The sequence below is a fragment of the Panthera tigris genome, chromosome B1 (assembly GCF_018350195.1).
Source record: "Panthera tigris isolate Pti1 chromosome B1, P.tigris_Pti1_mat1.1, whole genome shotgun sequence".
NCBI classification, from domain to species: domain Eukaryota; kingdom Metazoa; phylum Chordata; class Mammalia; order Carnivora; family Felidae; genus Panthera; species Panthera tigris.
This window is the reverse complement of record NC_056663.1, coordinates 148,234,252-148,261,887: the sequence shown is the minus strand read 5'-3', so window position 1 is coordinate 148,261,887 and position 27,636 is coordinate 148,234,252. Positions and strand designations below refer to the sequence as shown.

Below are 27,636 nucleotides of genomic sequence, written 5' to 3'. Positions count from 1 at the left end.
TCTTATCCTGCTGTGAAGGCAGTCAGTGTAGCCGATCTATTACCCAGATTAAAGACTAGTTCAGAAAGACACATTTTTTATTCAAAAATAGACCATATAATCCAAAGCATGTATCACATTAACTGATTAATAAAGATAATAAATCAAATAGATCTGTGATCGGCTTTACTTTTGTGTTGTTAAGCATATTCTAGAAAGCTGAAACTAGTTCACCATATCCCTAGGTATTCAAGATTAACTACTACTAAACATATTTCTAAGGAACATACAAAAATAATTTATAATACATATTATAATAAAACTATCAAAACAACTATTTCCAAAATCATATATATATATCACTCCCAGGAGATTTGCAGTTGCCATTAGATAAACAGTTTGCTGGGGCTAGGGAGGAGAGAAGTTACATGCCTGAGGCTCTATTCCCACTTCAGAGGCTGATGGCAGCCATTTGCCTATGAAGGCAAAACACCATCACCCAAATTACTGTAGCTGTCTCAGTCATGGCTCAGCTCCAGAACTCTTCTCCAGAACAAATAAGACCCAGGACATTCTCACCAAGCATGAGTTTGGGAGGTTGGGCCTGGCATGCAATTTGTCACATGCCGATATTATCTGCAGATAAAAGATCTTGCTGCACACGGAGATATAGATAAGTACGTCTAAGGCAAAGCTGGAGTTGAGAAACAAATGTCCCAAGGAAGCATTTTATCAAAGAGCCCAAGCTGATGGGCATAGGTGCTGGATGGTACACAGAAGGGAAATGGGGTGAGAAGGGCATAGTGGAAATTCAGAACAGAGTCTCCCTTTGGTACCAGTTTGATAAATGCCACACACACACCAAAAAAAAAAAAAAAAAAAAAAAAAATCACAAAATGAAGTAACTGAAATTCCTGAATGCTGCCCAGTGCATGACAATAGACAATTCTCAGCCTTGCAGTAGAGACTGTTGAGGTTGGGGAGGACTTTGCACAGGAAGCAGGTTGCTGCCTCAGTCCAGGCTCTCAGAGCAGAGCTACAGTTCCCATGGAAGGGTCTTAGGGAGACCAGTATAGGCCTTTCACCTATGGAGACCCAGAAATTGGATCCTCATCAATTAAAAATTTGTATGCTTAGAAATTAGGTATAGGAACAACATTTCTGAAATCTGAACCACATGATCTGGGACATGAACTATGTTATCCAAATAGTGACACTGTGAGAAGATGATCTATGACCCAGGGAACAACTTGAAACCTGGAAGACAGCAATGGAACACAGTGTCCTGAGTCAAATTTTCAACAAAGGGAAGCTGGGGCAGAGCTAAAAAATATAGTTTCAGGGTGCAAATAGGACTTCTTGGACCATGTTAATAGGGAGGGGAACAGAATTCTCAGCCACAATATGTAGAGATTGAGTAGGATATGTACTTTGCGGTTCATACTAGTCTAGGAAAAGGCAGGAAGATCCTACAAAAAGGTAACAATTGGCCCTAACTTTAGGGAATTTGGAAGCTCAGAGTCAGGAGTGAAACTGAGACCTGATTAATGACGCTAAAAAAAAAAAAATCCATTTTAAAAGCACATTTTCTCCTTTATAAGTCCATTTGACTGCCCAAGTAAAGTCATAACTGCCCATTTTAACAAATTACAGCTCAGTTCTTCCTCCTTCAGATTGGCAGTGTAGGCTCTTTAAATCTCTGTGCGGAACTGAAGTGCAGTTCCAGACATTTCCTTCTTGTAAATGGCATCAAATTTCTCATTTTGGGCCACTGTGAAGTAATTCTTCCAGTCACCTGCAATCCCTAAAAATAAATAAGAAAACATGAAGGAGTAATATATTTCCAGCATGAGGGAAAAGCTAATGTATACTAAAAGGTTAGAAAAGAAAGACTTTCCTTGTATTTGAATACTTTAAAATGTCAGTTCTCTTTTATCGGTAATTCCTTCCATCTAAAAAGGTGGCTTATAACTAAACAGAACCTGAATTTTTTTGAAGTATAATTGACATCCAATATTAGACTCGTTTCAGTGTACAATATAGTGGTTCGACATTTCTATCCATTAAGAAATGATCAACATGATAAATGAAGTTATCATGTTATTACAATATAATTCACATTCCCTATGTTGTACTCTGCATCCCTGTGACTTATTTATTTCATAACCAGAAGTTTGTTCCTCTTAATCCCCTTCATTTATTTCGCCTATTCCCCCACTCCCCTCCCCTCTGGCAACCATCAGTTTGTTCTTTTATTTATGAGTCTGTTTTTGCTTTGTTTTGTTTAATATTTGTTTTTTTAACATTTCACAATAAGTGAAATTGTACGGTATTTGTCTTTCTCTGTCTGACTTGTTGCACTTAGCATAATACCTTCTAGGTCCATCCATGTTGTTGCAAATGGCAAGATTTTATTTTATTTTTTATGGCAAGTAGAATTCCATTGTATGTATAAACCACATCTCTTTTATCCCTTCCTCTATTGCTGAACACTTACATTGCTTCTATATCTCAGCTATTGTAAATAATGGTGAAATGAACATAGGGGTGCATATATCTTCTCAAATATATGGTGGTTATATTTTTAATTTTTTTTAAACTTTTTTTAACGTTTATTTATTTTTGAGACAGAGAGAGACACAGCATGAACGGGGGAGGGGCAGAGAGAGAGGGAGACACAGAATCGGAAGCAGGCTCCAGGCTCCGAGCCATCAGCCCAGAGCCCGACGCGGGGCTCGAACTCGCAAACCGTGAGATCATGACCTGAGCTGAAGTCGGACGCTCAACCGACTGAGCCACCCAGGCGCCCCTTTAATTTTATTTTTAATTTTAACCTCCACACTGTTTTCTGCAGTGGCTACAATTTACATCCCAACAACAGTGTACAAGGTGTTCCCTTTTTTCCACATCCTCCTCAGCACTTGTTATTTCTTGTCTTTTTGATACTAGCCATTCCAACAGGTGTAAGGTGATATCTCATTGTGGTTTTGATTGACTTTTAAAGATACATTCTGAAAATGATTAATTTTCTTGTCTAAATTTACAGGCTGTACAATAGTTTCCTGAACGAGATTCTTTTAGTGTTTCTGTTTGTCATGGGTCATAAGGTTACTACTGGCCATTGGATCAATGGTCAGGGCAGATTTTATCTCATGAATTAGTTTTGGAAACTATACAAAGGACAGGTCATCAGCAAAAACAATCCATGAACTAGAAAGTTGATAAGTATAATTTCCCATGAATTTATAAATGAAGATGGCATGACATCTGGAGGATCCCTGCTTTCCCTGAGTTCATTAGACTTATACTGTATTTGAAGTTTAGATGAAAAGAATAGCATTTAAAATCAAATATATAACATCTCTGAACCATTTTTACAAGACTTTTGGGATACAAATTTACATTTATTTCTTATACTTGGATGCTTGTAAATATTTATTTGGAAAATAAATTAATTTTTAAAATTTTTTAAAAGTTTAACGTTTTTGAGAGACAGAGAAAGAGCATGAGCAGGGGAGGGTAGAGACAGAGGGGGTCACATATTCTGAAGCAGGGTCCAGGCTCCAAGCTGTCAGCACAGAGCCTGACGCCGGGCTTGAACTCACAAACTGTGAGATCATGACCTGAGCTAGAGTCAGACGCTTAATCGACTGAGTCACCCAGGCGCCCCCCAAAATAAATAAATTTTTAATGTACTACAAATGTGCTTGGAGACAAACATCTACTTTTGCTATTTTATAAAATATGAAGTATGTCCTATTGAATTGCAAGCTACATTAACTCATGATGACTTGATGAAGATTTCAAATCCTTTTATTGAAAAACATCCCCGTAAACAAGGTTTTTCCCTGGTTATTATACTTTGTGTTCTATGTTCACTCACTATGCTCTCTAGGGTTAAGAGCTCTTTGAAATGCAAGAGTAGTGTATATTTGGAACAGTACATCTGTAAAGATGCCATTAAAAATAAAAAGCACGGATTAAACAATAAAGAGTTATATATACAGTATTCCAATGATCTTGTATTTTGAGTATTAATTATATAATATACATAAACACATTTGCTTCACAAGAGTAAGGGAAGTATAAATTTTTTTGACAACATAAATGCTGGTCAAAGCCCAGATTTTTCTGTTTTATTGCGATTGGGGACATAAGCATGAACATTGTAGATCATCTATCCTCTCCGTACTACTTTTACTATTGTGTAACTAAATTATGACCTTGACTTAGACAACATGGCATCCTTCAAGACTGAGTGCGCCTGGCCCTTTGTTTATACATCAATCTGAACCCTGTTTAACATCCATTTACATGCATGCCTCTTGCATTGCATTATAAGCCTCTTAAAGCAGATGCATGTGTCATTCATCCAAGCATGTTCTAGAGAGTACATGCTGCATTCAGGTGTTCATGAAGAGTGTTTCCTATACGCAAATGAATGAATAAATAAGGATTCTTTAAGTGTCTCTTGAGTGCATGAATGAATAAGTGGATAAACTATTTAGACTAATAAGACTTGTTACTTTTTAATGTATTATTTATGGTCAGAAAAAACATTTCAAATGTTTACATGTCATTTACTATAATCCTCCACCAAAATTTATGACACAGAGCTTGTTACTTTCTCCATATTTTCAGTGATATAGCCAGACCTTTGGCAGATTGACTCAATGTATTCAAAGTCATAGATTCAGGGAGTGGAATAACCTGGATAAACACCAGATCAATCTGCCCTCAGAGAATATGTTTTTTTTTTACCACTTCCAGAGAAGATGTAAAGACTGACTCTCCCATTAGACCAGCATGCACTCTTTTCTGTTTGAAGTTGGAGAAACACAGAATCCAGTTATGGAACTTATTTCATCTACCTCAATACTCTAATGAGATATCATGAGGTGGTACCAATTTTCATATGGCTGGGAATAAAACTCTCTTGGAAGTTACATTCAGATAATCCGACAAAATGACAATTTGCCTTATTTAGTAAAGGAGCATTCTTTTCGGATTTTTTTTTCCTTTCTGCCAGCAAAATGTGTGTATGTGTGCATGAGTCTTTGTTTAGACACCACTTACAATGAAAATTTTACTTTCTAGAGGTTAGGTTTGAAAAGTTAAATGTAATGCTTTTGAAAATAAAAAATAATTTGAAAACACCAACACTATTTGCTATTTTAATAACTAATAGAGAAAAATGTTTTAGAAAACAATTTAACCATGCAAGTCTTTGAAAATCAAGGGTTTTCAGCCACATGTTCATATGCACAGTACATTTTAGGGTTGTGTTTACTTCCTAGCACACTAACTGTAATTTTACCCCTTTCCCTCCCACTTCAATAAAGAATATTGAAAATAGAAGGTGACGTTATTAGGTGGATAACTTCTCAAATTTGTTTGTTAGTAATTTGTTAAATGCATTATTTTTATCACTAATAAAACATCTTTTGACACAAATCCTGTACAAGAAGCCACAAGCTAAAAGATTTGCTTCAGTGGAATCAATAGTGAATGCCATATTCCTCTCTTGTCATCTTTTTAATTTAAATTTAGATTCCATGTTTCCTATAATTCAGATGGTATTTTTAGGGAACAGAATCTTCCCATAGGGTAAAAAAAAGTCCTTTCTCCTGGTGAATCCTTAACAAAGTGACCTCCGTTTTCTAAGTGATATGGGGTAGATGGTTCTGTATTGAGTGATGTTAACCAATTACTGAGGAAGAGAGGGAGGCCTATGCCTATTTAGGTAAAGATTCAAGATTTAAGAATAAAAATTTTGGAATGACTCACATGAGAACTGACAAAACTAGTCCCATTTAGTAGCAGAGTAAATAGGAGAAGAAATACGCATCAAATACCCAAGGTATTCAGATAACAGGTTTATAAGCATTATTTCCTCTGGTAATTTCTAATCTAGTTCAGCAACTTTTTGTGGCAGGTATTTTTAATGTCCTTATATTACAGATAAAGAAATTGGTGCCCAAACTGGCTAAGTAACTTGTTAGAGACCACAAAGTTAATCCTCATTTCAGAGTAATTCATAAGAAAGTGAAAAGGGAAATTAAATTCAGCAAAATACTTACCTTTACGCATAAAAGAGGATTTGCTGTGATCCATCACTGTACTTGGTATATGTGTGTAATTCACCAGAGGGTTGTCTTTCATCATTTCAAATGAGGTGTGATGGATGATCTTATCCAAGACCTCATCATTCAAATTCTTCTCTAGAAATCTCATAATCTTCTTGACTTCCTGCTTTGGATTCTATCAGTGGGTAAAGAGAGACATACCCAAGAAAATGGTAAACACATCATTAACATAATGTGAAAACTGTAATATTTATAATTTGTTTTCTTAAGACTTGGTTCTGAATATTCAATCCACATTTTGTTGGGTCATCAATGTTTTTTAAAATTAATCATGAAAATGAAAAAATCAATAATTTATGTTTGGGAAAAATAGGCTAGAAATATTTTGTTTATTCTAAATTTCATATTATATTAGTTTATATCAAAAGTAAAATAAGAACAAAGCTTGGCTAAATAGTAACAATATATGGAGGAAAAAAAGCAGCTATTTTAAGTCAAGTTGTAATCAGATTTGAACAGTGAAAGTTTAGGGACCCAGTATTATTTTTTTATTCTTCCTGGCTTTATTTATTTGTTCGTAATAGAAATTCCTTTCTTTTTTTTTATTTTTATTAAAAAAAATTTTTAAATGTTTATTTATTTTTGAGAGAGAGAGTGAGCTGGGGAGGGGCAGAGAGAAAGGGAGACAGAATCTGAAGCAGGCTACAGGCTGTGAGCTGTCAGCGCAGAGCCTGACAGGGGGCTCGAACCCACAAAATGTGAGATCATGACCTGAGCCGAAGTCCGACTCTTGACTGAGCCACCCAGGCACCCCATCCTTTCTTGTTTTTAATAACAATATTTAAAAACAAAAATAATAAATTCATGAACAACTTCAAGTATGTTTGCCTTAGAGTCTTTATACCTTCAACCTTGCTTGGATATAAACTATCAAAAATAAACTCCCATGAAAGTGCAAAGATATCAAAACTTAAGTTATTCATGAATAATTGAGGATAAAAAGAACAAAATTTGATAAACGGATCACTTTCCGGATTCTAATGACATAAACTTAATATTTGTAAATTTAAGGAAGCTAAACTAAACTCTATATGGGTATGTCTAGAAATACTTTGAGAAGGTGATAGCTAAGCTGAGTTGAAAAAGGGAGTCAGAATTTACCATGATGTGTGGTCTGCTGAGGTGTTGGAGAGTGCATTTCCAGTAGAGAAAACAGTCAAAACTTTTGGGGGTATAGGGTCTCATAATATGTTGAAGGAAGAAAAAAAAGGAAAGAGGTTGAAGTTTGGTCTGAGTTGTTCATAGGAGTGAGAGAGGGCTTTAAAACTGGAAAGATAAATTGGGGTAAAACTGAGAAAGTCCTTGGATGTCCTGCTGAAGGATTTGTACTTTATCTCTTATGCAGGGAAGCAACAGCGTTTAATAATATGTCATTAACTGTATGTGTGTTCATGTACACACATACGTACATTTTGGCAGGGAGTTCCCTACAAGGGAAGGTCTGCCAATGTCTTATATGTCAGACAATGAGAGCAGAAAGAGATGACTAATTAAGGGATGCTTGGAAGAAGTAAAAGGTCAGAAATGATGATAATGGAAACAGGGCCAAAGAAAAGTTAATAGTGGTGCTAGGAAAACCACAGATGGACAGACAAATAGAAAACAGTTTCTATTAGGGATTCAAAGTGTTTGGAGAATAATCTGGCCACTGCCTAAATATCAATGAGCATGTTAATTTATAGCGCAGTACAAGTGAAAGCGGGGAGCTGGCTCCTACAGAATCTCCTTCTGCTGTATTACTCTTTCACCTCATTGGTTAAGAATTTATGCAGATGCTCATAAACCTGATGTAAATTACTGGACCTCTCTCTGAATTTTATTACTGATATGCAATTATAATTTTGTTCTATTGTTGATAGAATAAACTTCATATAACATTGTCTAAAAATGACTGGTATGACAGGAGAAAAAGATCATCTATTAGCACTATGATTGTAGCACGTTTGAGTGGAATTAAAAATATGCTTATATTCATATAAGATATAAGATATGCTTATAAAGCTGATTGGGTCAGACCATAAATCAGTATGAACAGGTGGGTTTGAATAACACATTTTAGCTAAATAAGGAGATACATGGTTGACACAAAAATGTCATGTAGAGGACAACATGCTGTCAGACTCAGAATTTGGATACCAGCCCGGCCCAGAAAATGTACTTCCCCATCCCTATGGAGAAAAAGGACTATATTCAGAAGCTAAAATTGATCCTTTCATAAAGTTATTAAGGGCTATGCTGGGTCTAGGAAGTGAAGAAACATAGAACAGAAGGACAATTTTCTCTCTTATGAATTCATGACTTAACTCTGGCTAATCAAACATTCATGGGATAGTGTCACTTTTTAAAAGTGTTCTCATAATACCACTTCAGTTTCACAGCTGCATATTACCAGCAAATTGAAATAAATTGCCTCAAGCCCTGTGTAAGTGGACAATAGTAAAGCTTAGACCATGAATTCTCTATGGGCTGCAAACAGATGTGATGGAAGATGGGAGCCTGGGCAGAGCAGAAAAATTCAAAGGACTCTTTTGGTTAAAATGTGAGAAGTACCCTGAGGCATTTTCAGAAATACTTGGATCAAGGGAAATTTTACATGAGGCAGGATTTCTGTTATAACAAGTAAAATTGGTGTCTCTAAAAAGCTTGTTATTACTGCTCATTCATTTATTTATTCATTCAAATAATCAATTATCCATACAAGTTATCCTATGAGTCCCTCCGTATATGTAAGGTGCTATATTATGTACTGTGAATGCAGCCATGAAAATGATAGCTATTGTACCTTCCATTATGAATCTGAAAGGCTAAAATGTATTCTCATTTTTATGTCCAGGCTTTTCAAATAGAGAAACTTGGTTTCCACATATTTCTCTGGTGTGTGTGTGTGTGTGTGCGCGTGTGTGTGTGTGTGTGTGTGTGTGTTTGCCTAATTTAAGTAAAATAGCCTCAGAGTAGGGCTGGAACTATGCAGTATTTGAAGTAATAGTAGTTCATACAGGAGACTACATGAATGCTTATGACTCTCCAAACTAAGAGGGATATAGTAAGAGAGTAAAGGAGAGGGGTACATTTCAGAGTTATAATAGATAGGTCATATGAACCAATGAGATGCTCACAATAGAGTGGAACCATATCCACTATATGGAAGCCAATGAAGACAATATATTTTCAAACTTGAAAATTAATGGACAAATGACATCGTTAACCAAAGAGAGAATAAAAGGAGAAAAGGCTTACGCGTTGGAGAGAGAGAGAAGCAAAATGAGTTTAGTTTTGAATGTGTTAAATTTGAGGGTCATTTTAATTAAAGCATGCATCTGAATTAGGGTGGAAGTTAAAATGGGGTTTTGGGGGATCATTAGCACATAAATAGTTTTGGCAACAGTGGGCATGGGTATGATCACGAAAATGTAGCAAGCAGCTTAAAAAACAAAACAAAACAAAACAAAACAAAATTAAGTGATAGAGATCCACAGGAAAACCAGAAGAGTATGATAACTTGTTAAGTGTAGGAAAGAATTTCAAAAAGAAAAGGTGCTCAAAATAAACAATGGTGAAAAAGTATGAGAAGATAAAAATGTCATGGATTCACCACTAGAAGTCACTAATGATCTTAGAAAGATTTGAGTAAGCAGGCATGGAGAAGAGGCAAAATAATCGTAACATTTTTTTAGTCCATAGATTAAGTTGAAAATATATATTACCCCTTGGCCCCAACCCTTTGGATGTAGTGGGGGAATTATCCAGAATGAATTTCTATTTACCTCTTTCATATCTTCATAGTGCAAGAAAAGTATTGGGTGTTCTTCCTTTTTCTTCCACCAGCTCTTAACATGATTAAACCAGGAACCATAGGCCACTAATTCCAGAAAAAACAGTCTATTACCATAAGCATTCATCAGATTAAAGATTTGTTTCTAAACAATAAGCCAAATTGTACAAATGTTTTGTGGAATTTAGTAATCAAGGGAACTGAATATATAAGGCCAATTAAAAAATAAATAATTATGAATGTACAATTAGATTTTAAAAATAGAAAGTACAAAGTAAATGTAAATTTCAAATGAAAGTGCTTTGAGCTCCAGTGGGTTTTACTTAGCCTCAGGTGGAAGAAAACTATCCTACTAAGTACTCATATTAATTATTTGTCTAAGTACTATTTATGTATAACAGATCTAACTAAAGATATGGGCACATTAAGCAATTTCTATCATAAGCAGGAAATGAGAATGGATTCCCAGCAACTGAAAAGACATTGGAGAAAATTTTCATCAAGCCAATGTAAAACACCAAATCTACTTATTGATGTCATAGTGTGATATTAGATATAACTGATCTAAGTTTTTTAAATGCTATTTAAATATCCTTGTTACTGACTTTGAAAAGTGTTTTGATAAGAAAAGCCATACCAGTAACGCTTATTAGTATTATTAAAAATAAAAAAAATTATGTATTAATTTCAAGCCGAAGCCTACCTACCATTTCCAGTCATGAACTTCTCCAGGTATTCTTGCCAGGTGCCAGGAACAGGTTGCAAATTATTCATTAAGTCAAAATGGTAATACGAAACTGCAACATCCTTGGCATTTCGAGCCATATAAATCATCTGCAGGAAAAAAAAAAAAGGAAGGAAACCACATGGATTTGAAATCCATGGAAATTAATAACAGGAAAACACTAGGGCAAATTAATGAAACAAAAAGCTGGTTCTTTTTAAAAATCACAAAATTAATAAACATCTAGCAAGGCTAATAAAAAAGAGAAGGCACAACTAATATTAAGGAAAAAAACAGGCTGTATCACAACAAATCTTACAGCCATTAAAATTATAAGAGTATGAAAAGATGTTACACATCATATGTCATCAGGGAAATGAAAATTAAAGTGACAATGAGATATCACTCCATACTTATTAGAATGACCAATATCCAGAAAGCTGACACCAAATCCCAATGAGGATGTGGAGTCAGTGACAGGAACTCTCATTCACTGCTGGTGGGATTGAAAAATGGTACTGCTACTTTGGAAGACACTTCGGCAGTTTCTTATAAAGCTAAACAATACTCTTACCTGCAAGCCAGCAATTGCACTACGTGGTATCTACCCAAAGTTGAAAAATAAGGCCCACACAAAAACCTGCAAGTGGATACACAGAGCAGCTGTATTCATAATTACCAAAATGTGGAAGGAACCAAGATGTCTTTTAGTAGGTGAATGAGCGAACTGGAGTATATCCAGACAATGGAATATTATTTGGCACTAAAATGAAATGAGCTATCAAGCCATAAAAAGATATGGAAGAACCTTAGATGCATATTACTAAGTGAAAGAATACAATGTGGAAAAGCCACAAACTGTATGATTCTGACTATATGACATTTTAGAAAAGGTAAAACCATGGAGGCAATAAAAAAGATCAGTTGTTGCCAGGTTGGGAGGAGAAGGGGATGAACAGGTGGTGTATGGAAGGTTTTTAGGGCAGTGAAACTACCCCATATGATACTATAATGGTATATATATGTATGTCATTATACCTTTGTCCCAATCCATAGAATGTACAACACCAAGAGTGAACCCTAACGTAAACTATGAACTTTAGGTGATAATGATGCGTCAATGTAGGTTCATCGGTTGTAACAAATGTCCCACTCTGGTGGGAGCTGTTGAAACTAGGTAGCTATGCATGTGTAGGGGCAAGGGATATATGGGAAGTCTCTTTCCCTTCCACTCAATTTTGCTGTGAACCTACAATTGCTCTAAAATAAAGTAGCTATAAAAACACAGTCTGTTCAAAGAAAGAATAAGAAGAGAATTATAAAACACTTTTCATTACAAAACTCAACAACTTAGAATTCCTCACACATCACAAACCAGTAAAAATCAGTGAGGTTGAAATAGATACTCAGAATAGCCCCACAATTATTGAAGAAATTGAATTTCAAATTTAAAACTTCCCCAGAATCAAATATTCAGGCACAAATGTTTTACTGGAGAATTTTACCAAATAATCAAATAAGAACTCACATCTTTATGTTGAGTTTTGGGAGTAGGCCAGAACATCTAGAGACCGCTGGGGAATAACAGTAGCAATACTGTCCTGAGATGGGGATCCTGTTGCTACCTGCCTTTGGCAAATTTGAATACATAGGTTTATATTGAAATATATGTATTTTTTATTTAACCACTTTCTTATGTAGCTCAGTTCTCATAGTGACAAGTAAACAAAACATTTGAGCAATCACTATTTGTGTGATTAAAACAATAAGGTCACATTAAAAAATTGACTTGTAGGGGAACCTGGGAGGCTCAGGCAGTTAAGTGACCGACTCTTGGTTTTGACTCAAGTCATGATCTCACAGTTTCGTGAGTTTGAGCCCCACATCAGGCTCTGTGCTGATAGCGTGGAGCCTACATGGGATTCTCTCTCTCCCTCTCTCTCTTTCCCTCCCCCACTCACACCATCTCTGTCTCTCTCAAGAATAAATAAATACATTAATTAATTAATTAATTAATTAATTAAAAAATTTTGGCTTGCAATGTGGAATATACCTTGCAGTTGTTCTCCCAGAAAGACTTAGGAAGGAGATCAATTGGTAGATGTGTCTTCACAAGCCGGGGTGAGGGATTCTTCTCTAATTGTTCTATTCCTGGGAAAATTTAGTTTGGTATAGAGATACATTAAAATCTTCAAGGAGCCTGCATTTCCTGATTTTCTACAACCTGGTAAAATATTTTTGAGCAGTATATAATGCTGCTAGATTTTAAACCAATCACAGATTTTATTTATCTGGATTCTAAGAGGCAATATTGCATCATGGTTAAAGGCATAGTTCTGAGGTGTTGGAATCCTAAGTCTGTCACTGAACTCATCATGAGACATTTGAAAATATGTTAGTCTCTATGTTTCATTTTCTCCACCTCCAAAACGAGGGGTGATAGCATTGGATTTAGCAATTTGGAGTTTTATCATACTTTGCATTATTATAAATAATTACAAAAATATTTTCTGTATCTCAAAGAGATATCAATAACTAGTAATTCTCACATCAGCTATTATGGTTTAGACAATGTTATTTCTGTAGAGCATCTGCTGTTGCACCTACGTTTTTATTATTTCCTTTATGTGTCATATGTATATATATGCAAAATGAAAATGTTGTGTAATTTTTAGGTGTTAGCTGGACTCACTAAAGTCATACAACTAATATGTGGGAAACCTGGCTTCAAGTCTTTGTATAAGGGATATGTGAATTTCCCTGAGATGGAAAATATCCATTTATTTTGTATACTCAGAGCTATAAAGATCCCAGCACCCTGTATCTCACTACTTAAGCGACTTTGGTCAGTCTGAAGTCACTTCTGGGGTAAAGGCACACTCAGAGAATTCCTGACATAGACTAGGAAAGGCTGGGCCTATACTTTTAACTTACTATTCTTTTAATGCACCCAGTGGCTTTACCATATCCTAGATATATCCGTTAATGATGCTATTTTCTGTTCAGTCACCAACACTTAAAATCTCAATTATTGTTGTCTCCTCCTTCAGGTTTCATATCCAATAAAAAAGTCCTTTGCATTTTTTCACAATATTACTTATACCCAGTCTAACCTCTAGATTACCTGTTAATCCTACATTATCTTCCCACCTTTTGCATACAAGGCACACCTGCTCAAAATTGCAGCTGACTTACTCATTCAAAACAATCTTATGCTTCAGTTGTTTACAAAAAGTTATTACATATGCTAAAAAGCCACTGCATCTCTATTAAAACATCCTTTTAAAATGTTCTGTGTAAGGTTTATTTTTGTTTCATAGTTTATTACTTGTCTATTTACTTATTGTCAGTTCCCATGCCTCTTCCTCATTCCCACCCCAAACACACACGCTCTAATGGAGATCCCACAAGAGCAGAGATCTAGCTTGCTTTGTTTACCAATGAATGTTCTGTAGAGAAAAATGTATGGCACATAGTTGTATTAGGAATTTTAATTTTAATTTAATTTTAATGTGGATAGGCTTGGCCAACTTAGGAAACAAAGATCAAGAATCTTAGTTAAATTTGAATTTCATGTAAACAACAGACATCTTTTAGTGTAAGTATCCTCCGTCTAATATTTGGGATATACTTATGCTAAATAAAAGAGCTATTTATCTGAATTTCAGATTAAATGTGGTATCTTGAATTTTATCTGGAAACATTAGTTATACACCTACAAAATTCACCAAGTATTTCATTATGCTAATACTGACCTGATAGTGACAGTCACCTTACAAAGCATATAGAAATGAGAAATCATAATCTTCCATAACTCATTATTCCTCAATGCCCATGACATGAACTCTTACGTTTGTTTCTCTTACGAAGTTTTTCCCATAGTTGTTGTTCCTTTTCACTCCCTAACTTCCTTAAAAGATTTCTCAACCTCTAGGTTGTAATTGTTTTACCACATAAGGTCCTTCAAATGAACCCTTTATTGCACAAATGTGAATGTAGGGAATATGTAATGACATCACACATATTCATATTCAGGCTCCAGAGTCCATTTGAGTGTCATTTTACCCTCTATTACCTGCTGAACCTCACCTACTCACTCTCTGGTGATGCTACAAGGCTTCACTCCCTACTCTTAACCCCCATCTGCCATTAGTCATACCTGAGTCTCCCACCCTGATTATTCTGATTCTATTGCTTTTACATTTCATACTTCTTTATGGCTTTGGAGTCTGATCTCACTCTTGAACTCACTTTGTTTGCTTATCCCAGAATAACTCTTTTAGCACCAAGATTCAGCATTTGCTCTGACTTCAGGCAACCACACAGAAGGAATGACACCTTCCCTATTGGTTCTTCTCTGCTTGTGGAAGTAACTAACTCTGGTAGGATACAGAATTTTGATTCTGCTCTTTAAATTGATATAAACATTCACCACCATACTTCTGTCTTTCTACCCCAGGTTTCCAGCAGCATTGGAGAGCTAGGTCTCACTTCTTAAGCCCTTCTCACTTGCCCACAGGACATCATACTCCTGATCCTCTCTTAGATCACTGAGCATTTCTTGAAAACTGCAAGCCCTTCTTTCCCCCTTTCATTGTTGTTTAATCCCTGGACTGTACCAAGGTCTTTTCTGCATCTAGGACTTCATACCTACTATTTCATCACCTGAAATGTGTTTTCTCCAACTATGTGCATGACTTTATGTCTCATTTCAAAGTAGAGTTCCCTAAATATCTGAGCTAAAATAAACTCTCTTTTATAGAGCCCTATTCTTTGGATACATGAGCCTAATAATATTCACATATTATTATTTACTTTTTTAATAACAGTATTACTGTAAACTCCTTGGGAATAGGGCATTGAATTTACTAATCATTTTATAGCCCATAGCACAGTGCATAATTCTTTAGAAGCATTCAAAAAATATTTGTGGAATGAAAATGAATTGTATTAATAATAAATTTTGTGTTTGAGAGGCATTGGTACTTTACTTATTTAACTACAGCAATATCCTAAATTATGAGCTTATTAATCCAATCTATAAGATTTTATACAACAAAAGTAAAAAAAAAAAGATAAGGAACATTTTTTATGTTATCAACCAAATTTTTAGTTGTTTTCTACAACAAAATTCTTTCATCTGAGGCTATCATACCTGGATATGCAATGTATTAAACTACAGTTTCTCTATATGTATTGGTGATTGTACTGCTTGCAAACTTCCATTTTATGGCACCAAATTGACTCCATTTTCTTTGAATGGAAAATGCAAATATAATATTTAATGTGTTGTATAAATAATACTACCAAAATATAATTCCCAGCTGGTTTACAATTACCTGAAGTTCTTAGTCCAGGGACGGCCATTTCCAACATTGGAACTTTAACTGTTATAAAATCCCGCTTACATTTTTCAACATCTCCATTATTTACAACCATGTCCACAATTTCACTAACCCAAGTGGTACCTGCGTTGAAAGGCAACATTTTGTGTAACTATTATTGAATCTGGAGGGAAAAAGTACCTACAGGGAGTTTGCCATCTTACTGCATTCTATTAGAAACTTAATTCTTCTTTCTGTGCCCCAAATGCTCATCCAAAATATATTCAAAGCCGATGGCCAGACTGACTGACAGGAATAATAATTTTATTTAGGATGATAATGATTTTATTCATTTATTTTTTAAAGTTTATTTACTTTGAGAGAGAGAGAGAGAGAGAGAGAGAGAAAGAGAGAGTACAAGCAGGGGAGGGGCAGAGAGAGAGGGAGAGAGAATCCCAAGCAGTCTCTGCACTGTCAGCATGGAGCCTGATGCAGGGTTCAAACCCACAAACCACAAGATCATGACCTGAGTCAAAACCAAGAGTTGACGCTTAACCGACTGAACCACCCAGGCACCTTTAGGATGATAATGATTTTGTAGAGAAGCTGATTTTCAGGAAACAAAGGCTAAAGTCAGATATGTATTTGTCAGGCTATAAAACTCACCTGATTTGGGGTAAGTGGCTATCACGATGTCATCGGGTCTGCTGTGGAACTGTTCAATCTTTTCCCAGTTGTTTGTAAATGCATAGACCATGGGACAGCCATGAATCATCTTCAGGTTTTTTCTCATGATGTCGTTTGGGGAAGTCATTTTTATACCAGGTTGTACAAATTCTTAAGATATTGCTATTTTCTGACAATCCAGTCTTGGGAGAATAAAGAAAATAAAAATTAGAAGTTGAGTAACTAATGTTATTCTTAAGACACTGTTAGTTGATACAGAGTGAAATTGGCCTTTAACACACTCAGTGTTCAGAGATCTAAATACAAAGGGCATTTTTGTGGGTGTAAAGCTGTAGATTGCAAGAGCAGCAACTGGCCCAGTGACAAGCAGGACAAAGGTCTTTACTGGAAGCCTTGGAAACAAATGAAACAGCACATCTTAGAACTGGAAATCAGATTTTACAGAAATATGCCAAGAATTATCTGGACTTAGGGCAAAATAAATCTAACACTCATCATTACACTTCAGTTGTACCTCATTTTTCCTTGTAGGAAATCCATCATCTTTCTTACCTTTGTTCTTCTGTACATAACACCTCTGCCTTTTTGGTCTGCTTCTAGGATTTTCTTTTTTATTTATTTTTTTGAGTATAGTTGACACACAATGTTACATTATTTGCAGGTATACAACATAATGATTCAACTTCTCTGTACTTATCTATGCTCCCCACAAATGTAGCTACCAGCTATCACTGTAGAATGCTATTAAAATGTCATGGACTATATTCTCTATGCTGGGCCTTATATCCTTGTGACTACGATTTTCTTTTTTTCTATCACTGGTTTTGAGCAATTGAATGATGATATGCCTTGGTGTGGTTATTTTCACAGGGAGTATATGTGCATGTGTGTGTGTGTGTGTGTGTGTGTGTGTGTGTGCATGTTTTAGATTTATTGATCTTCTTGGAATTATGGGTTTACAGTCATTATTTCTCTTGTTCTTCCTTCTGAAACCTCAGGCCACGTAAAGTTATTCATAGCTCACTGATGCTTTATTCATTTTAAAAAATTCTTTTCTCTCCTCGTGTTTCATTTTATTTATCTGTTTATTTTGAGAAACAGAAAGCATGAGCAGGGGAGGGGCAGAGAGAGAGGGAGACAAAGACTCCCAAGAAGGCTCCATGCCTTCACCACAGAGTCCCATGCAAGGCTCTATCTCACAAACCGTGAGATCATGACTTGAGCTGAAATCAACAGTCCGATGTTTAACTGACCGAGCCACCCACGCACCCCTGTGTTTCATTTTAAATAACATCTATTGCTATGCCTTCATGGTCATTGACCTTTTCTTCTGCAATGTGGAGTCGATGTTAATGCCACTTATTGCTTTTTTATCTCAGACATAGTTTTCATCTCCAGAATATCATTTTGGAAATGATTATACTTTTGTTATCTCAATTTCTTGAGCATATTGAATACAGTTAAAAAGATTGTTTTAAGGCCATAATTTGCTAATTCTAACATCATATTAGTTCTAGGTAGTTTTCAATTGAATAAATTTTTTATTATGTTTTTTTTTGTCTGCTTCTTTGCATGCCTTGTTTTTGTTTTGTTTTGTTTTTGTTTTGTTTTGTTTTGTTTTTGGATGTCTGCTCTTATCTCCTTGTGGCCTGGGGATTCCTTCAAGGCAGTTATCTGGAAATCACAGGGCTCAATTTTTTTCCTGTTCCTCCATCTTGCTTAGGAGCTATGATGGTTAACTTTATTGATCAACTTGAGTGTAGCATGAGATGACCAGCTATTTGCTTAAATATCATTCTGAGTATTTCTGTGAGGGTGTTTTTGGATGACATTAATATTTAAATTGGTATATTGAATAAAGCAGATTGCCCTTCTTAAAGTTGAAAGCCTGAATAAAACAAAAAGACTGGCCCTCCCCCAACTAAGAGAGAATGCTTCTTGCCCGACAATCTTTGAACTGTGACATCAGCCTTTTTCCTGTCCTCACACTGGAACTAAAACATTTACTTTTCCTGAGTCTGGTAACTGACAGCTTTCAAGCTAAAACACTATCAGCTCTCCTGGTTCTTATGCCTTCTCCAGTCTCAGGCTGGAATTAAATCATCAGCTATTCTGGATCTCCAATTTGCCAATTTATCCTGCAGATCTTGGGACTTGTCTGCCTGTAAAACCTCATAAACCAATTAGGTATAATAAATCTCTTTATATGTATGTGTGTGTGTGTGTGTGTACATAATGTACATATAAAAAATTCCTTAGTAAACTGTTTGATGTAACTATCCTAATCCTAATCATACTAACAATAGTAACTCCAAATTAGAATCTCATTGCTCTGTTAAGTCTTCAAAAAAATTTGAATCCTAGGACCATATTATATTATTATTCTCTCTTCTCCAGAGAAACAGAACCAATATTTTATATATATAATGTATATCTTAATATATATTAAATTATATATAAAATATGAATTATATATATTATTAAAATTAATATGTTATATATATAAATTTATTTATATATAATAAAAATATATTTATATATATTTGGAGAGAGAGAGAGAATTCATTATGAAGGATTGGCTCATGCAATTATAAAGACTGACAAGTTCCAGGACATGTAGATGGCAAACTGAGACTCAGGATAACCAATGGTTTAGTTCCAATCTGAAGGCCAGCAAGCTTGAGACCCAAAAACAACCAACGCTTCAGTTTGAGTGTGAAGGCACAAAAAAAAAACTGATGTCTCAGCTCCAAGGCATTCAGGTTGTATGAATTGTCCCTGACTCCCTGGAAGAGGAAGTCTTTTTGTTCTATTTAGGCTTTCAACTAATTGGATAAGGCACATTCACATTAGAAAGGGAAATCTGCTTTATTCAGTCTACCAGTTTAAATGTTAGCCTCATCCAGAAATACCCTCACAGACCTAGTATAATGTTGCCCAAATATCTGGGATCCCTGTGGCCCAATTAAGTTGACACATAAAATTGATCATCGCAGAGAGTTACTAAACTTTGTTGAAGGTTTTTTTTTTAAGTATATTTATTTATTTTGAGAGAGTGTAAGTACGTGCATGCAGGTATGGGTAAAGAGAGGGAGAGAGAAAGAATCCCAAGCAGGCTCCACATTGTCAGTACAGAACCTGATATAGGGGCAGAACTCAGGAACCGTGAGATCATGACCTGTGCCAAAGTTGGACGCTTAGCTGACTGAGCCACCCAGATGCCCCTTTGCACTGAACTTTGTAAATAAAACTCTAGCTTTGCTTTTACTACTGTTTCTCATTTTACAACTCTCTCACCCCCCATCCCCACAGAATGTAAAAATCCTAGAAATGGAAGGAAATGTAAAACATAGAAGTTATAGGACCCTTGGAACCTATTGTTCCATTTATTTTTGAGACTCTTGTAATAAAAAAATAATACATAGTATATATTACACATGAATAGAGTTTGAATTAGCAATCTGAATTATATAGTATCTTAGAAGAACTCTTATTGTCGCTAGCAAAATAACTATAACTAGACTTCAAAGATTGCCAACTAGAGGTTCTTAAATGGATTGATATATACATATATATATATATAATTTTTATCATGTAAATATTTTGTAAATGATTTAGTGATTCCAAAATTCCTTGAAGGAACTTTAAACAGTGATGAAGCTTTCAATATTTACTTGTATAATTACACACACAAAATCACTAATTTAAAAGCTACCTGCTGCTTAAACTGTTATGCCTAAAATTAATTTGTATAGCAAGAAGTATGTTTTTGATTAGGAAAAACTTGTTAATACAATAGCCTGGTGTTTTAGAGGTAATTCTTCCACACATCCCTGAAAAATAGTCTAGAAGAAAGAAATCTGGACAAAGATTTCTTCATTTTACATTATAAGACATGTATTATATATCGTAATTTTATATCTTATAATTAATAGGTATGCACACAAAATTAGTGTGTCTTTTTGTCTCCCAGTAAAAGTAGTTACTAAATCATGGGCTTGTCTTTAAATATATGGTATCTTGGGGTGCCTGGGTGGCTCAGTCGGTTGAGCGACCAACTTCAGCTCAGGTCATGATCTCATGGTTTATGAGTTCCAGCCCTGTGTTGGGCTCTGTACTGACAGCTCAGAGCCTGGAGCCTCTTCAGATTCTGTGTCTCCCCCTCTCTCTGCCCCTCCCCCACTCATGCTCTGTCTCTCTGTGTCTCAGAAATAAATAAACATTAAAAAAAATTTAAATATACGGCATCTTATGCTAGGAAAACAGTAAAAATAATCAGTATTTTTCATCTTTATTACTGCTCATAAAGGAGCTGGGTCCTTTGGAGGCCTGAAGAACAGTATAATGATGGAAAAGCAGAGGTTTAGTATAAGTAGACACATGAATTTAAGGCAGATAAGATCCTAAGATGAGATGCCGATAAAAGCTGAGTGACCAGGGCATTTTAAGAAAACTATATTAAATATTCCATATTAATTTGTTGCCTTCTCTATGCTTCTCAATCATCTTCTATTTGGTGGTAAATATTTGGTTGCCTTAGCAGTCCCTTGTTAGTGCAGGAACAGAGTCTAGTAGAAGAAATTCTCCAGCATGAATTACTGTGGAATACGTCAGCAGCCCCAAGAAGGGAACAAATAATGTGGTTGGTCAAGAACCCAGCAGAAGCAGGAAGTAGAAAGGAGTGAAATAGATTCTATAAGCTCTGTACTTGGAGTGAAGTAGATATTGAGTGAAATGAATGAGTGAATGATTAAAGCTGCATGTCCCACTTAGATGGAATCTTCTAAGATCTTGGGGGTAGTGATACTTCCTAATTTGGATATACAGGCAGGAATGAGTGACAGCAGAAGGCAACATAATATATTTGGATATTAGACCTGAGTTTCACATAATAAATGAAACCGTTTTCCCTAAAACGTTTTGTTCCACTAATTTATTAGCCAATTATTTCTGCCCAGATTTTATAAAGGTAACTTTTGATCCCAAATATCATTCGAATGCTTATATATTTTGAATTAATTGAGGAAAGTAAGTAAGGCTCTCTTTTTCTTCTTTGGTTCCACAATACAAAATTCAGTAGCACTATAACCCCGCTACCAGCTCTTATTATGCATATATATTATTATGGGAAAGCAAATAAATACTGAGGACACAGCACCCCCAATTTTGTACTGTCTGCTACAAATCATGTGGACAAATTCGTTCCCCACTCGGTGGGTGGTTAATGTTATTTCATACGTTTATAATATCATTCCTGGGTCCATTCATGTCTTCACTCATTCTTTTTCATTAAATCATTCATTTTGATTCATTTGTTCTATTTTTTAAAATATTTATGTAATCAATTCACAATTGCTATTCAAATACAGTTCATGTACAAGCACCATGTACTATCGGCATCACCTAAGAGCTTGTTAGAACTGTAGCATCTCAGGCCTCAACATAGAATCAAATTTATATTTCAACAAAGTTAAATTGTAATTTGTATGCACAAGGTAATTTGTATGCACAGTAAAATGTGTAAAGCATGACTTTAAACCACTTTTAATCTACTCTCTAACAATATAGGGTAGATATAAATGATATATCAAACTGAATTCACGTCTTCTAGAAAACAAATTGTATCGACTGTGCTACCCACCCCAATGGTGAGTCTCACTTTCATTCTGTGGAAGAGATTAAGTATCAAGTGCAGAGAATCTGCTCAAAGACATACCACAAGTGAGTGGCAACCAGAAACAGACTTTGATTTATCTCATCCAAATAAGGGTGTTCATAATTTGTAAGGAAATTTTTCTCTGACAAAGCAGACTTGCCTCTGACCAAAACCTTAAGCTATTAGTGCTGCAGAAATGTTGTCAGAGAAGCATGTATATGAGTAACAAGATGAAAATAAAGCAGCTGATTCTGAATACATACTCGTCACATCTGGAAAGTGGGTGTAACCAATTCAGGAATCTAGGAGTAGTAGTCCTGAATTGCACTGCCTTTGTGTGACCCATGGATAATGATGAATTCAGAATTACAGGGGGAGATGGATGCAGTGGGGTCAGGTTGGAAGACATAACGTAACTAATGTCACTGAGCCTGATACCCTGGAAGGTGGTTTATGAATGATATTTAAAATTATAAAAATTAGTTTACAAACATCTTTTAAATCCTATCAGAAAGTGACATACAATTTTATGTGGTTATATATGATAGTTTACATGACATGACAGGTCTTCCTACTTGAGCAATAGGGAGAAAATTACAATATCTAGATTAGTTTTTAAAAAGATCAATGGTAGGGGCTCCCAGATGGCTCAGTTGGTTGAACATCTGACTCTTGATTTCGACTCAGGTCATGATCTCAGGGTCATGGGATTGAGTCCTGCCTTGGCTCTGAGCTGGGCATGAGCCTGATAAAGATTCTCCCCTCACCCCCTTCTGTCTGTCTGTCTCTCTCTCTCTCTCTCTCTCTCTCTCTCTCTTCGTCTTGTCCTTCTCCTCTCCTCACCCATGTGCTATCTCTCTATCTCTCTCTGTCTCTCAAGAAAAAAAAAAGAGACCAATGGTAAAAAAGAGAAAAATGAAAAACAACTCCCCTCTTAGGAGAAACTAACTGAGATAATTGACATTAAAACTGAACGGTTCTTTTAATGAGAAAAGAATATTTGTTTCCATTTGTTTCACCCTAATGAAATCCAACTTTATTCCCCTATGAGGCATGCAGTTTCATAAGAAGACCCCCAAACCTGGCATGCTTCAGAAAAGTCCAACTGACCCTAGAAAAAGAAATGTGATCACGGAAAGCCCAAGAGATTGTGCACAGCATCAACAACAATACTGAGTTTCCTGTGGGAAAACTGGAATTAGGCAACAGCATTTAAATTGCAAACATGTGTTCAAAATGGAAATCACTAAAGAAGCCCAATGCTTTATGGCTGCAGGACAAAAACTTCAAGGCAAGAAATTTTAAAAAGCAAATTTTACCTCACGATTTAATCTCCTTTTTCAGTGTTTATTTTCAGTCAGTGGTGCTGGCACCGAAAAGAACCCTGGGAGCTGATGGTAGTCCCAGGATGGCAGGGCGAGGGAAGCCTGGGGAGGCTCACTTCTGAAGCCAGGACAAAAGCAAGTTCAGGATTGGCTCTGCATATAGTAGTCAGTGACTTTACAGGCAGTTAAGATATAAAAAGTTTGAACTACACACACATTCACACACACAGAGGCGGGCACTGCTGTTTCAACAGCTGACAGAACCAGGAAGCAGAGAAGGAAATGGATCAGGGTGGTGACCAGAAGTAAGCACAGTCAGATTGCCTGGATTTGAAGGTTTCCACAGGGTTTCACAGGGTTTGAGAGAAATGCCTAGGGAAAAATCTGAAGCATCAGTGTATGTAAGCCTGTTGCTCCTCTTATAAGAATGTTTTCTAACATTTTTTTTAAATGCTTATTTATTCTCGAGAGATAGAGACAGAGCATGAGCAGGGGAGGGGCAGAGAGAAACACAGAATCCAAAGCAGGCTCCAGGCTCTGAGCTGTCAGCACAGAGCCCGACGTGGGGCTCGAACCCGTGGACTGCGAGATCATGACTGAGCTGAAGTTGGACACCTAACCGACTGAGCCACCCAGGCGCCCCATAATAATTTTGATTATGATGAAAAGCCATTGTGAGTTTGTGTGTGTGCTTCATCTAAAAGCAAGTGTAAACGTAAGTTTACAATATCGCAGAAAGGGCAAACATATACAAACATTTACTGACAATGAAATAATTTCGGGAAGAAGAAACAGGGTAGAACTGATGGTTTCTGTCACTCTAATTTCTACAACTTCTCAACATTTTATTTTTATATGCTGAGTCACTATACACAAAGAAAGATTAAACAAGAAGCTATGTGTGGAAGGGAAGAAACTTTGCCCCAGAAATAGGCTCCTGTTCTCTACCCTTATCTCAACCACTCTGTAAGATTTGCTTATAGTCTGCTTGCTGTAATCAATCCTTTAGTTAAGGCCACTTAACAAGATAGATCCAGCTATAACTGCCAAGCCCTTGTCCTGGAGATTATACCTATGTAGTTCTGGGAAATCAAACAGCCTAGAAGGAAACTAGCACATTCCTTAAGACCCTCCATTTTACTTACAGATTGTTAAGGACATTTTATAATTTTTTTCTTTTTTTCTTTTAGAAAGAGAGACAGAGAGAGAAAGAGAAGGTGGGGAGGGGCAGAGGGAGAGAGGGGCATTTATATTTGGGCCTAGTCATGATCACCAAACTAGTAGAAATGATATTTTAATTTTTTAGAGATATTTTTATAAACACCTGGATTCTCAAAATATCATAATGCCAAATATGGAAGTTAAATTGGTTGGAAGTTTTAATCTGATATGTATTATTTTCCAGTTTGATTCAGCCAAATTTCTGAAAAAGACTCAACTTGCTGAGTCATATCCCAATACAATGGTATTTCAACCGATTGAAAGATTGTAGACAATTTTGTCCTTATATTTGTTACTTTAAAGACATTTCTTTTAATTTTAAAATACATATTATGTAGAAATAAAATTTTACATAGGTTTTAAAATGAAATATAATATTTTAAGGAAATTTTATTTTTGATTTGGGTTCTACTTCTGAACCTGTCTGCTTTCCCCTCCCCACACTTAGGATCACATTTACCTTTGTCTTTTGTTAAAGATCCTCAACATTAGCTTTGAGAAGGGATGACAAGTCTGGGGTAGCAAAAGCAAATGTCTATGAATAGGGTGACCTATAATTTATCATCCAAACCAAGGCACTTTGGAGACAAAGGTAAGACTATGAATAACTATGTGGAACAAAGGTATAAACTGAGTCTCTCCCAGACAAACTGGAAAAATGAATCACCCATACATTAATAGACAATTTATTATTTTTTTAATTATTTTTTTATTTTAAAGAGAGAGAGTGCAAGTGGAGGAGAGGGGCAGAGGGGGTAAGAGACAGGGAGAGAGAGAGAGACAGAGAAACAGAAAGAAAGAGAAAGAGAGAGAGAATCATAAGCAGGCTCCATGCTCAGTGCAGAGCTCAACACAGGGCTCCATCCCATGACTGTGAAATTATGACCTGAGCCAAAATCAAGAGTCAGACTATCAACTGACTGAGCCACCCTGGCGCCCCTCATAGACAACTTATGAAATAGCTTGAGATTAAGATAAACAACAATTCACGAAAGATAGTACTTTGTCTCTGTAGTGGGTGAGTAATGTGATGATGATGCGAGATCCAGCGTATCTTGCCATGCAGAAAACGAGGGCAAAATTTTTAGAGATCTAGATTCTTTTTGTAAAAGTGTCCGAATGCTAAATGTTCAAGTATGGACAACTAACCCCATGCACCAATTAAAATAAACATAAACACTTTTGTATGACACATGGCAAAGAGTGCAATTTGCAAAGTTTGGCACTAGGTGTTAATTTCAGAAAAACTCTATTCAAATGTGTATGGATTGCCTGGCAACTACATTATCAATGAACTCATCAAACTCTAATCAGTATATACTAATTCAACAGTAACCTAAGTCAGAGATTCTTAAATAAGAAGCAAATATTGGAGGACTTCATAAAACACAGATTCTTGAGTCCCAACCCCCAGTCTCCAGGATGGAGCCTGAGAATTTGTAATTCAGACAAACTCCAGGATGATGCTGATGCTACTGGTTTGAAAAGCACACTTTGAGAATCATGAATAGAAATTTGCCCTTGCTTTCAAGGAGACACCAATATTCCAGGGTCAATTCTTCCATTAATCTATCTATCCATTCATTTATTTACTTAGTTTCCAAAACTATCATGTTCCAGATACTATAACAGGGAAAGAAGAAAGGTATTGTGTTTGCCTTGCTGATTCATAAATCATTATTGATTTAGGGCATGCTTAACGTCAGTAACTCAAATTTTACCTATGAAATTCAGAGATTCTAAATGATTTGGCTAAGGGCTTATCAATCCTGGGTAACAAATCAACTTCAGAAAACAACTTATGACTTCCAAGTCATGTAAGCTTAACACATAAAATAATAGAGATGGAAGAGAGATTAAGAAAGACTTACAGGGTCACCTGTGTGGCTCAGTCGGTTAAGCGCCTGACTTCGGCTTAGGTCATGATCTCATGGCTCGTGAGTTCCAGCCCCACATCAGGCTCTCTGTTGTCAGCATGGAGCTGGCTTTGGATCCTCTGTCTCCCTCTCCCTCTCTGCTGCTCCCAAAATAAAAATAAACATTAATTTAAAAACAAGACTTACAGAAAAGATTCACAGTTAATGTATTCCTTTTTCTTTGAAATTGGTCCTTACCAGTCTAAACAGAAGTATTTAAGAAGTTTAGATTCTTTCAATGTCATTCTCCAGTAAAATAAATAAATAAGCAAATAAATAAGCAAATGAATGAATGAATGAATGAATGAATGAATAAATAAATAAATAAATAAATTCTATGAGGTGTTATATAAATTAGAAAATTATGGCAGGTGAGAAAAAAATTTGAGAGGAACTTAACATTTTAAAATATTTGCTTTTTTCAGGGTGCCTGGGTGGATCAGTCGGTTAAGCATCTGACTCTTGATTTCAGCTCAGGTCATGACCTCAAAGTCGTGAGATCAAGTCTGGTGTCGGTTCTGGGTCGGGTTCTGTAATGGGCATAGAGCTTGCTTAGTATTCTCTCTCTCCCTCTCCCTCTGTGCCCTGCTGCTTGCATTTTCTCTCTTTCTCTTAAAAGTGATAATAAAATAATAAATAAAATATTTGCCTTTTTCTGTTTATAAAAATAAAGAGGCATATTGTAAAATAATTCTAGAAGATATAAGAAACATGAATTTAAATTTGTTCTAAATTTCACTTACAGAAACAACTATTAATATTTGGGTATTTAAAGAACATTCTAAAAGTTTTGCACATTTTACCCCCAAAATAAAATTATATTATATATAACAGTTTTATGCTGAATTTCACTATTAAGTAAAATTATTTCTTAGGAAAAATTTTT

The 27,636-nt window shown here is 35.7% G+C and overlaps 1 protein-coding gene across 2 annotated transcripts; it reads right to left on the bottom strand.

Moving 5' to 3' along the window:
* Positions 1-1,443: 1,443 nt before the first annotated feature.
* On the bottom strand, positions 1,444-26,739 carry SULT1B1 (sulfotransferase family 1B member 1). Of its 2 annotated transcripts, XM_042982737.1 has the most exons (8): positions 26,706-26,739; positions 16,612-16,814; positions 15,961-16,089; positions 12,675-12,772; positions 10,605-10,731; positions 9,890-9,984; positions 6,060-6,240; positions 1,444-1,783 (listed from the first exon to the last, which is right to left on the bottom strand). In XM_042982737.1, exons 2-8 carry the CDS (start codon positions 16,757-16,759, stop codon positions 1,671-1,673), a joined length of 891 nt encoding a protein of 296 aa, XP_042838671.1. In that variant the 5' UTR covers positions 16,760-16,814; positions 26,706-26,739; the 3' UTR covers positions 1,444-1,670. The 2 variants fall into 2 exon arrangements, with proteins under 2 accessions (XP_042838671.1, XP_007086970.1); XM_007086908.3 differs by lacking the exon at positions 26,706-26,739 and having other exon boundaries at positions 16,612-16,871.
* Between the last annotated feature and the right edge of the window lie 897 nt (positions 26,740-27,636).